Source organism: Echinococcus granulosus, assembly GCF_000524195.1.
Source record: "Echinococcus granulosus chromosome Unknown EG_S00007, whole genome shotgun sequence".
Taxonomy (NCBI): Eukaryota; Metazoa; Platyhelminthes; class Cestoda; order Cyclophyllidea; family Taeniidae; genus Echinococcus; species Echinococcus granulosus.
In genome coordinates, this window is record NW_020170387.1 from 1,384,814 (window position 1) to 1,397,408 (window position 12,595).

General features: G+C 43.5%; 2 protein-coding genes across 2 annotated transcripts in view; one reads left to right on the top strand and one right to left on the bottom strand. All coding sequences in view use genetic code 11, as the record gives it.

Moving 5' to 3' along the window:
* The window catches only part of EGR_01856 (N-chimaerin), a gene marked incomplete at both ends in the record, with an annotated part of 15,046 nt that extends 9,615 nt beyond the window's left edge, over nucleotides 1-5,431 (bottom strand). Inside the window, 5 exons of the mRNA XM_024491105.1 lie at nucleotides 2,326-2,829; nucleotides 4,055-4,294; nucleotides 4,913-5,111; nucleotides 5,146-5,350; nucleotides 5,389-5,431. Of these exons, the coding sequence (XP_024354561.1) occupies nucleotides 2,326-2,829; nucleotides 4,055-4,294; nucleotides 4,913-5,111; nucleotides 5,146-5,350; nucleotides 5,389-5,431 (1,191 nt within the window). The remainder of the gene's footprint in view (nucleotides 1-2,325; nucleotides 2,830-4,054; nucleotides 4,295-4,912; nucleotides 5,112-5,145; nucleotides 5,351-5,388) is intronic.
* Nucleotides 5,432-7,750: 2,319 nt separating this feature from the next.
* EGR_01857 (COP9 signalosome complex subunit 8) lies at nucleotides 7,751-11,564 on the top strand (the record flags this gene model as incomplete). The annotated part of the gene is made up of 6 exons (XM_024491106.1): nucleotides 7,751-8,242; nucleotides 8,643-8,912; nucleotides 9,718-10,101; nucleotides 10,180-10,293; nucleotides 10,366-10,509; nucleotides 11,238-11,564. 6 exons carry the CDS (start codon nucleotides 7,751-7,753, stop codon nucleotides 11,562-11,564), a joined length of 1,731 nt encoding a protein of 576 aa, XP_024354562.1.
* Between the last annotated feature and the right edge of the window lie 1,031 nt (nucleotides 11,565-12,595).

Consider the following 12,595-nt stretch of genomic DNA (forward strand, 5'->3'; position numbering starts at 1 on the left):
AGAAGCGTCAAGCGTCACGGAAAATATGTAACTGGCTACACCGCCACAAATTCTAACAAACTGCCCCTCTCTTTAGCTCCTTGGCAGCATGAGTAATAGAACTTATGGCATGAGTTAGACGCAAGAGTTCATTAAAGTACAATCTCTATATAAGCCGTTAAATAAAGGCTGACCTCTGCATAAAGCAACCATTCGAATCAATTTGAGTAATCAAGATCGCTTTATGGAGGGGTTGCATGAACAACGGCGAACAATTCCGGAACAGACATCGAGCAGTGGCCTCTGGTTATGTCGTCCATAACCGACTCAAGCGATCCACAAACACATCCCAGATCTATAAGCCTTCGACAGAACTGCATGAAACCAGTACCCCACAGGCGACTTCGTGGGATAAATGTCAGCACTGCTCCAATTACCCAATCCGTCCGCCTGTATAAATGTATGCATCCGTGCAATACACATGTGGGAAGGAATGGGTGAGTGGATTGTCGCAGAGGAAGCAGACGAATGGACGATGGATACTGATAAAAAGTCCATCAACAGAGGGAGAGAGATTCATGTTTCGCCGTGTAACCACCGCTTAGTCATATCAAAACACGGAAATAAATATTGGTATACGTGTCTGAATGACCCGAGAGCTTGTCTGCCGGCCCGGACGACAGACTTGGCAAGCTGCGGTCGAATCATCAGAAAAAAGTACCCTCTCCTGCACACCTGCATAAGACGCATTCCGCGGGTACGTAAAATAATTGTGCGCTCCGAGGTCGATTTTTTTAACTGGGTACAGTTGAGTGGTGGATATACCAGGAACGGTCGTACTGTAGAGACACCATGTGTTGAATTCTAGTTTCCTTAAACCAATGAAAACTCACTTTCTCTCACTATTGCCACTGAATGTCGGACCCACCATTTCTACAAATCTAAATTGACTTTTACAAAGCACTCTTCCTCTCCCTCCACCTCACTAACAAAGCACACTCCAGGTGCTGGATTTTCGGTGCCATGGAGTTCGTGCTGGTCGTGTAACAAATTGAGCATTCGATGCATTGCACAATTCCATCTCCTATATGATGTCACTTGGTGACTCGTGAGTGGCCTCAAAGGTAATGACATTTCTGCGATTCGCAATGACTCCGATGACAGTTCACTAAAGGCCATAGCGCTGCTTCTCTCCGTTTATCTCAGAATTGCGGTACAGCCTCAGTGGGTAGTTGGCAGTACACACTTCGCAATACGGTAAAATTGGACACAGTGATTAAGACCTGGTACCACCCAGTCTGCTCACAGAGGATGACAGGCATGTAAGGAGTGAAAAATCAGAACATTTAAGCCATAAATGCAAGAAACGAAATTCACAGCTTCTATCACGCAGCTGAGACGTGGTAAGAGGAGTCCTTTTAGTTAAAAGGGCTCTTGATGAACCCAACCCGGAAGCCAATCCCTTAAGGCCAGTTTGTTAGCAAAGTCTTAAGAGAAAGAACCTTTATTTAGCACTCGACATTACCTAGTCTTTTATATGACAAAGGAACTGATTTGTGACCACATTTCGTAAGGGCATGTGCTACTTTAAATGGCTATAGATGCTTGTAGATGGAAAGGGTCCTTTCGACTTCGCTGATGGGAGTTTAAAAAAATACCGTCCTATGAAAGTGCTTTGAGGTGGTTTGTCTGCAGGACGGCAAAAAGTACGGGCAAGCATTGCTCATTCATCCACACATGAGAGAATAAGGGATAGTGGGACTTGAAGGACGGCTAGACCGACAGACCCACTGGGGATGTCATGCACGCACACGAGCACGGACGCAAGAAGCGGGAAGTGATTAATACTCATACACGACGCGGGACTCAAGGGAGGCACGCACACTGCAAACCCACACGGGCAGACACCGGCAGCAGCGGCAGCAGAGACAGACAACGACGGCGATGAAACAGATGTCCCCGTCTCGTCTCGTCTTCACCTATCAGCACGACGTGCGCATGAAAGGGCAATTTGTCACCACTTTGAAAGTGGCCACACAATATACACACACGCTGGCGCACCCACTGTTATCGCCCTGTCTGCAGCCAAGGTGGTCAAACACCAGTGATAAAGCTTACTGCTCTGCGATGACTTTAATCCCTACAGAGGGCGCACAAAGGCACTACAGATCACTGAAAACTAACAAGGGAAAGAGTTCCAAAAGTCAAATGGTCACCACCATCACTAACCGGAAATTCACACATCCCCTACAGTAGATGGAAAAATGGCAATCAAAAAAAGGTCAGAATTAACCCGATTGTAAAAATCTGATTTATTGCCAAAATGCAAAATTTAGTTAAACGCACCTGAAAACCGCAGTCGGTGCATTTCACGCCCTGTGAGACAAGGCCCCAGATAAAGTGGGTGCAGAAATCGCACCAATGTGGCCCTCGGAAGGTGTGGATGCGAAAATTGTGCGCCTTTTCCACGTCGACGTGCACGAGAGTGGGGGCTGGCGTGGCCGTAGGACAAGTAATCGCAACCTCACCACTGATGCGCCCAGGTGTATGCATGTTTGCACCATCCAGATTCACCGGTAGAGTGGAGGCGAGAGTGCGGTGATGTTGGACACCGCCAAACGCCTTTCGGCGGCGGCTCTCTCCACCACTGCCATCGTCAACGGTGTGCTCCCCTTTGTTAGGCTGACGGGTCTTTAGACTGGCGTGGCCGCTGCTGCTACCGCTACTAGTGCTACTACGGGCGATGCCGGTGGTGTCAGTGGAGCAGTCAGGCTTGGCAACTGGTGCAGTGGAGGGCCCAAGTGCGAGCTCAATCCGCTGTTTTGAAAAGGGTAGCGAGGTGCTACGGGCCTGCCAACAAGGCAAAACGTGAAGGGAGCTTACCAATGGCATGAGTAACGCCACCAGAAGGGTAACCATGGTTAGGGTAGCCTTCATTCGCCTAATCGGAGTTAAATACGTGGGGTAGAATAAAGCTGTGCCAATAAAATCACTACATCTCAAATTCTAAAAGTTATTAAAATCAGAACTTCAGTAGCGTCATCTAAATTGGCGTTGAATATTGCAGTAAGATAGGTTGTTATAATGAAACAAGGGTAAAGTGAAACTGAGCGAAATAAGGACTGGTTAAGCTTAAGCAGCATGTGCAACTAAAAGATGCATCAATGTGCGCGGTTCTACACACATGGTAAAGAGGTGCAACAACACATACTTCAAAGGGGATAAGGCAAATAATTTTTTAGAGAAAATCAGTCTTACGTCAGTCATTGTCTACCCGTTATTTACGGGGTTTCATGCACTATGCCCTATGCAGTGCACCAAAAACCAGGGTGTTAGCATTAAAATTCAGGTGGATTGAGAGATTAGCCGATTTAGAAGTTAATCGTGTTTTTTTACCAGTTCCAAAATAAACCGGAAGAATCCTGTTTTCTGATTTAACAGGGCCAACAGACCCAGTTGTGGCCGAATCGGTGACTTCGGTTGATTTTTCGACTGAAACAATGAATGGTGGAAAGAAGGAGAGTTTTGCGCCCCTAAGAAGAGAGTGCAGGCATCTGAATAAAGTGCACCACCTGAACAGATAGTCGAAATAAACACGCATAGTGTAAAAACTTTAAAAGTAACTTGGCATTCAAAGGTAGGTAAATCCCGGAAATGATCTGCAACTGCACGATCGCCCCATGATACCGAAAAAAGGCAAATTGATAGTCAACATGAGCAGAGAGTTGTGAAGCGTTTAAATGTATCAATATACGGATGCACTAAGTGGGTCACTGAAAATTGATTGTTTAAAACGTTTCACCAGAGAAAATTGATAATAGTGGTTATTTAGCCTTAAATTACACAGGATAGAGCGGATAGAAAAATAAAATGGAAAGTTTCCTTGAAAAAGATGACAGCTCAGACCCAAATGCCGAAGCTAACAGGTCATTTTTAGGACTTTACTGGAGAATACTAACGTGACAGTTCAGTCTTTACAAAAAACCAAGCAAAAAATCCTTTTATTGTAAATGGTTAGGCAAAATAAGGTAAGCACATATGAAGCTTGCACATTAAGGATGAAAATATTGCATACAGGTTTGTCAACGGATCCGGACAATGCAGCAGAGGGTTTCTTGGGGGGATCGTTGATGACGCCGTTGGCGACCTCATCAGCAGCAGCACTCTGGGTTGATTGAATGAGACGAATGGGAGAAGGCTTTTTAGACCCATCGAACAGTTCGAGTGAGGATTGGCGTCGGTAATTGGCGCTGCTGATGGCAGCGACCGAGGGTCTGGTAGGCGGGGGAACGGCATTCACTGTATGGTAGCGTGTCTGAAACATTAAAACGCAGTCAATTGGAGGCGTTGAATGTTCGAATTGCGTAAAGACCAAAAGACCAAGCTATTGAGTCGTCGGAATGATGTCATGCTTAAGCCTATTTTTTTAGCCTCTGTGGTAAACTCATCCATCTATACCAGATGCAGAGGGCAAAACTCGAATTAAACAGTACCTCGTAAGACACATTACAACCAGTTATCGACTTTAAGACCGAACAAAAATGTAAACTTCACGTAGAACGAAGAGACTAAAAGGGCAACATTAAAAGGGCTACAGCAACTAGTGCTACATGAAGGAAAAAATGCCGAATATTCAATAGGCACTGAACCTATGGCATGAGTAGCATGGGCAGTTAATTGCAGTATTTCCAGGTAGTTTAGCGGGAATAAATCACAAGCAGCAGCAAAGTATTAGTCTAGAGAAGAAAGTGGTACTGAAAACAGACAAACAGATTAGTGATCGATGTTAATGAGATACTAATCACAAGCAAAAGCACAAGGTGTGTTTCGTTTTAAAAATTACAAGCAAAAAAGTAAACCATGACATTCCCAAAGAAAAGTATAAGACAAAAGCATAAAAGAAAGCCTAGTGAGGAACTCTAAAAGAACATACCTTGTAGTAAGGCGAGTGTTCATAGTTACTAGCCTCTGACAACTTCTGCAAAATATCAGCTCCACGGGTTTCGATGTGTAAATAAATCAATCCGTCAGCTACCAGTTGGTCAACAGATTCAAATTTCTTTTCTCCAACATAATGCAATTGAGAGGACGAATCGTAAAATAACTTATAATTTTTTGTTGAGTCGTCGAACCTAGCAATAGGATTGGTTCTTTGAGCCATCTTACCTAATGGCCAAAGTGAAGGCTCCATCCGCCCGCTGACTATCCCGAATAAGGTAGGCACCAGAAGGCTGTCCACTCAGAAGTTCCTCAGTCCCTTGTCGGCTCAAAGGACCATGATAAGCAGCACCATATTGATGTGGGACATGATTAAGATGCTCAAAACAGACTACCGGAAACGGTTTGGGAGCCTCTCGTTGCAAATTATAAACTAAAAAGAGGCCGAAAAATAACTAGAAAAGGAAATACGTTTATTTTGCCATGTTCGCATATCAGACCGACGGTCCACCATCGCATCTTCGTAAAAAGCTCAAGAAGAACTATCGTTGGTATTTCGCAATTGTATAGAAACCAGAACTAAAGCAAAGCGAAAACCAGATACAATAAAAACTCGAAAAATACTAGAATGCTGCGCCATAAAGTGAAGCAATTCAAAGAGTCGAGCACGTAAGGAAAAAATAAAATAGCATTAGAAGTAAAAGAAGTGAATGGTGAAAACAAACAAAACGGGCAGCAATGAATAGAAAACACAGAACACCAATGCAAGGGAGTGGGTAGCCACGCATAACCGTTACAAAGCTTTAAAAAAGCAGATGAACACATAATCATTTCAAAAGGATCTTGAGTTATTATGCGCTCTGCTAAGCAAAAAATCAAAAACAATGCTAAAACGCTTTTGATTTATTGCAATGTATTTGGCTTTAAATTCATGACTTCAGCGGATGCACGGAATTCCCCTATTTTTATTGACCTTATCACCTTCCCAGCAAAACCAATTTTTAAGAATTTATTAGCTACAAGACATAATTATCCTAAAATAAATTTCTTCTGGCTGCCAAGTTGAGTTAAAGACTGATTACATTAGTTTGTAAAATGTTTCCCTCCGTAAAACGCAAAGAGGGTGTGCTTGTAATACGATAGTGGTTTATCCCTCGGTTCTGGTGAGGCGCCACTTTTGTACTTCGAATTAGCCCCCTTGTACCTCGCTGGGTGGGCTGGCCTTTTGGGCCATGCCAATAGCCCAGACACCTTCTCCGTGCTGAATATATATATTCTGCCCGAGTATTTTGTCTTCTTTCATCTTCAGGGAGTCTCGGGACGCTACAGTGCTACTGTAATACGCTAGTGGTTTATCCCTCGGTGTTATAATGGGGCCACTTATGTACTTTGAATTAGCCCCCTTGTACCTCGCTGGGTGGGCTGGCCATTTGGGCCATGCCAATAGCCCAGACACCTTCTCTGCACTAGATATATTGTAATACGATAGTGGTTTATCCCTCGGTTCTGGTGAGGCGCCACTTTTGTACTTTGAATTAGCCCCCTTGTACCTTGCTGGGTGGGCTGGCCTTCGGGCCACGCCAGTGGCCCAGAAACCTTCTCCGTGCTGAATATATATGTTCTGCCCGAGTATTGTGTCTTCTTTCGTCTTCAGGGAGTCCCGGGACGCTACACTACTTTATGCAGGCTTTAATTTTGACTAAAGTTTGTCTATCATATTAAAATGTTGGCACTAACCTCCAAGAATGCGAATCGAGTCTGCGGTCGACATTTCCAACGAGGTATTCGAAATAAATTTAGGCTGCATAAAACTGTACGCTTTAAACAATGACCCCGTAATAATATGTAGCGTCCTGAAACTCCTCTGATGACGAAAGAAGACACAATACTCGGGCGATATATATTCAGCACAGAGAGGGTGTTTGGGCTATTAGCATGGCTCGAAGGCTAGCCAACCCAACAAAGTACAAGAAGGCTAGTTCAAAGTACAAAAGTAATGCCTTACCAATACCAAAATATAAACCACCATCGTATTACAGCTATCTTAGTGCCATTCTGAATGGCCCTATGGTCTTAACCAAGTTGATGCGCCTTGAGGGAAGAGTGGATTATAATGATAATCAGCGTTTACATGATTACAAATAGTGACATGAATTCACACCTGACCCACGTATTAAATGAAGTATTCATAGGTGCGAATGCAGTGTCACCTGTTGATCCTCTGTTCTGGTGAGCGGATCGCTCTGGATAGCCGCCATTGTACCTTGGCATGCGTGGTGATCCTTGGGCCTTATCAATAGCTTTAAGCCATGCAAATTGTAGATATGGATGTTCTGCTCGAGCATAAGGTCTCATTTCGTCCTCAAGGAATTCTCGGTGCGCTGCAGCTATTTGGTGGTGTGTTTTGCCTAAAAACAACTGATCGATGTTAAGTGGGAGATTTTTTAAGACTCAGTAGGATGTGCTAAATTTTTTCTGTAATTCACAGTGCTGGTAATTAGCATTTGAATTATTAAATGCTCATGATTTTGGAGAAATAACTTAAATATACCGTACTAACTAACTTAATTACGAGCAGTTTGATGTTCGCCCCAGTCTCAAACGCCAGTGTAAAATTGTTTGATGACATCTTTAACCTTAAAGATTTCAGCTGCACTCTTTGAATTGCAATTTCTGCTTTTATTGCGTTTGTTTAACTGAACATGAGCCCAGGCAAACCTTCTAAAATAGTCAAAAGACGGCTTGTCCGTTGTTGTAGGTTTCTGATTTGTCTCCTCCCATTAAGCCTTCATTTTTACGTGTATTTAAGTTGCCTGTAATCATAGATAAAGAAATGGACCAAGGCGACAGTAAAGATGTGGACGTTTGCCGTCAGATCCTCGAACTTGAAAACTTCGAGATGGCTTCTGGTGTTCTAAATCCAAGTCAATATCTGAATCTCCTTTGCCTTTACTTGAGGAACAATAACCTAATGGCTGCTCGGTTTTTGTGGAAGCGCATTCCAAGTGATTGCAAAACTGCAGATCCTTGCCTTCAGGCTGTCTGGAATCTAACTATTCTTCTTCTGAAGCGACGAAACGATGAATTCCTTTCTTCATGTCGGGAATTTTTGAGAAGCGATGATCTTTCTCCATCTGTCCAGTCTCACCTCTCAGCGGTATATCAGAGGATACAGCGCTCTACCATAGATCTGATCAAATCTGCTTTCTCTTGCATATCCATAGAAAAATTGTGCTCTATGATGAGTTTACCTCAGGATGAGGCTGTCAGTTTTATGGAAAACTGGACTCCTTCCTCCGATGGTCTCTTTTTAATCGGACCCTCTGTACCCCATCCGTGTGTTAAATGCGTTGACCAGGATAAAACGATAACAGATTTTATGCGAACACTCACAGAGTTCAGTTCGTTCATGGAAAATATGTGAAAAAAAAATACTTTAATATACCTAGTTTGTACCTGCATCTGCTCTTTTTGGGTGCTTGCCTATATTTTGAGCTCGCATTAACTGGTAATTATAGTACAAGTTCTGGTTCACATTAACTACTCAGTTTCTAATTCCCCTGATAACACACATCGCATTATCTCACAAGTTATTTGCGCTGGCTGTAACATTGATCTTTGTGTGTGCTTAATAATTATCACTGACTTGATTTCGAGTTTTGGTGACTTATGTCGACGCACGTTCAAGTACTAGGTGCACTAGTGCAATTCTCATTCCTAACTAGACTGAGGCTCTGCCAGAACAGGCTGTTCTGAACACTATCTCTGGTAGCTGCGGCAATGCCGTTGAGCCGTTACGTCTCCAGTGCCCGCAGTGCTCCTTTCATACTACCAGTTCCATCACTCTCCGTCAGCACGCCTGGACCAACCACTTGGGTGAAAATCAGACATTCCAGAGTCGCTTCTACACTTGTTCGAAGTGCACAGCTACCACCACCGACCTCAACATCCTCCGCGATCACTTTGCCCAGGCACACGGTATACGTGAACCTGATGTAAATCAATCCTGTTTTCTTTTTCCTTTTGTAAAAGGAATAATGGAAGTCTACTGACATTTCTTGCATTCTTGTAAATTGACGAACGTTTTTTTTGGAATGCCACAAATTTTCGGCTCATTTACTTCTCTTTTTCAGCTTGAACTGATCTTGAGTCAATCACGATTTTAGTGATTGTACTACGCCTTCAAAAGTTTATTCTTCCAAGTGCTATACGCTCGTTTTGATGCTTATGCACTATTGCTTTTCATATCAACGGCCATTACTTAAGTGTATTTCAGAACTAAGGTATCTGTGTTACCTGACCCTTAATTCATTAGTGGTGTTGTTGTGCATAAGTACTTAGTGATGACCAGCTCTGATTTTTCCAGCATTCATCTGGTCCTTTATATTTGTCTCACAAGTATCTCATTTGGAACTCTTGTGTTTTGCTCAACTGTTCGTATTTTTCCGAAATATTGTCCGACTGCAAACGGTTGTTCCAACTAGCTACTTTGAACTGAGTTGGCAATTGTGATCACGGGATTACAGCTTCATGAGGCAAGAATACATTATAAGCTTCGCTTTGTGCTTTTGACACGGAGTTATTGACTAAGTGAATATCTGCAAGCCAAAAAAGTAAATGATACTTAGATTGTTTTAAATACCGTTCTGTTTCTTAGGTCTACATGTCTAATAAAAGAAAATATTAGAAAAAATGACGGTCCGGTCTCATCACTGGCATTAACAAACATGCTATTCTAAGCTCTTCGCTTTTCTTCCCCATCCATATGGAATCACTGCAGCTGCTATCACCGCGTTACAGGTTAGAGTTATTGTCAGTTGGATCACTCTGACCCGCAGTGCAGTGTCTCAGCCGACGGCGCGCAGTCTCACTCCCCCTCCTTCTCCTCCTCCGCCTGTCGTAGAAGTTGAGGAGAGCGAAGATAATGAGATAATGGTGGTGAGAGATAACGGGCCTATCGAGATCCCTCCCGCCTCCCCGTCGTTTGCTGAACCTTCGCACGATCAGCCGACAGCTGCGCCGCCCCCATCACCGGCGGCGGAGTCGCAGGACTGGTCTCAGCTCATCAGCCGTGTGGACAAAAAGTTCTCTTGCCTCCTCTGCATCGCTTCCTCACCCTCCGTCTACTTTTACAACGGTCGAACTGAAGTAGTCTTTCATGTGGTTACGCGTCACCTCCTTCGGGTGAGTCCCCATCGGTATATCTGCTCGGTTCCTGGACGGCACTGCAATTCTCGAAATGCCTATTTTGCATTTCTGTAGAAAGAAATCGAAGATGATCTTGCTCACCACAGGAAGTTGACAAATAAAGTCAAACAACGAATCGGTGTCCTTTTCGTCGACGGGATGCACATCCGTTCTGGTGTTCACTACAAGGTTTGTGGTTGCTTAATAGGTTAATGATGCCTACTGTAAGAATATAAGTAGAAACGTCTTCGTTTTGTCTAGGATGCAGAACGAGTTGAGGCGGCACTCTTTCACTCGGTTGAGTTACATCTACGCTGGAAAGCGGTCCTTGGAGCTGACGCCTCCTTGCCTCCGCAGAACATGTTTACCTGCTCTGGATGTCAGGCTGTGTTCCACAGTGAACAGGTTTGTTCTCGCTTTGCTAAGTGGCAAGTCGAGTTCTGGCTCGATTAGCAATCGCCTTCTTATCTCCGTCGCCTTTGTGATTATGTGATTGTGGTTCTACTTTAGGGTTCAAATGTTAGATAAGTCACTTTGTTTTTCGCCGTCCATCCTTCTATTTATTTAAAACAAACACAGGCTTGGGATCCTACGATTAAGCGAAATTTCAGAAAGTGTTTGCAAAATTTTTTTCCAATTTCTGATGTTCATTCTATTTCGGTATTATAAATTTATGCAAGGAGAATTTGTGCTAAGGTAAATTCGGTACTAAATTAAATGGTGGGGAACTAATGTCGCCTCATCATTGCTATCCCTAGAGGCGCCTCCTGCACAATCCTAGTGGAATAATTACTCAATCGAGTTGTCGTTCATCCTGATGAAGTGGCTCCCATCTGACTTGCTGTTTTTACAATAAATATTTGCGTCCCTTATATTATAGTAAAAAACGCGTTATTCGTTCTTATTCTACTAGGTATCAATCGGTGTAGAAATGTTTGCCTTAAGCTTGCATATGACTCAAGCCCTATAACTCACTTCGCGCTTATCTTGCCTAACTTTGTTTCAAACCTGATTTTCTTTCAAATGGTTTTTATTGGGAAGGTTAGATAGGCAAAACAGAAGAAATCCACTGCTAGTGTCCCTCTCCGTTTCTGAGATTCTGCAGTTGGTGTTGTGCTGTACTGTTACTGTAGCTGGCAGTGAATCACATAAATCAGGAGCTGCGAGCTCAACTGCCGGACTTTATGCGCGCCCGCTCCTGCCCCTGGTCTCTGAGCGCCCGAGATGAGTGGGTGTGGTGTGTGCCCGACCTTCAACCCTCACCGACATCGCAGCAGCAGCAGCAGCCTCCACCACCATCACAGACTGTGCTTGCTTCCGCTGTACCCTCACCGCCTTTCCGTGACTCCCTCTCCACAACCTCGCATACCATGGAGACTGGGCTCCCCAAGAGCCTCCTCTTTGCCAGCATCAACAACGCCGCCGCCTCCCCCTCCTCTTCTGCATCTCGCCGATTGTGATTAACCAGGTGATTCACTCTCGCTGTGATATATGGCTTCGCGTTTCTGCGTTATTACCTTCGTCTACCGTGTCCTTCTTTATCATCTGTTTTGTATTTTATGTCTCAATTTTACCGATCTATGTTGTTGTCATTTCATATTCCATAATTTAATCTTATTTTAGTTTGGCTTTTCCCTTCGATTTTGATTCGTCAAAGGTGTGCGGAGGTCAGCACATGAATATTTTATTTCATCCGCATGCACGAGTTTCGTGCTACTGCTTAGGCTTAAATGCCTACATCAAAAACGCTTGAGACAACAACTAAACACTGTAATTAACCAGCCAGCGCTATGCCTTCCATCCTTGCCGCTTCTTTGTAAACTCTCTCGTTTTGAGTGTCTCGGTCTTCATGGTAGGCTTTACAAATACTTTTTCTGTAACATAAACCACCATCGGTAATATCTATCTGCAGGTGGGATCGAAATTCACGTGCCTCAAGCTTCTCAATCACAGCATCTCCTTGAAGGCTAGGGTCACTACTCGAGTTGTGACTTGGCAATGCTAAGTTAGATGTGTAGTTAAATGATTTATTTTACAAGGAATCCCATGATAAGTAATTACAGCTTTCAGAAGACCTCACGGTAGTGATCAATTCTACTATAGGTACACACGTGTCCAGTACTCAATGGTGTAAGTTTAATTTCTTTTTGATAGAAGTTGATAGCAGCTCTAAGTTATGCTCATTTTTGCTTCTTTTTCTATGGTTTGCATAAACTGTTAGAGATCTTGTAAGTGTAATTTATGTGTGCTGATAGTAAAGTGCAGTTCTCCAACGTATGTGCGTGCGTTTAAAATAAAGTACTAACTACTAAAAAAATATCGGAATACCATAGAAGATGACTAAAAGTGTCCCATTTGAAAACTACATTGGGCTCTTTCATGATAGGTGGCACTGCGAACAATCTGGCTACATTAGAAAGGTGTGAATAATTCAGCACACTCTACCAGCATTACATGTGCACCACGCTAGAATTTTCTTGACTCAACCCGC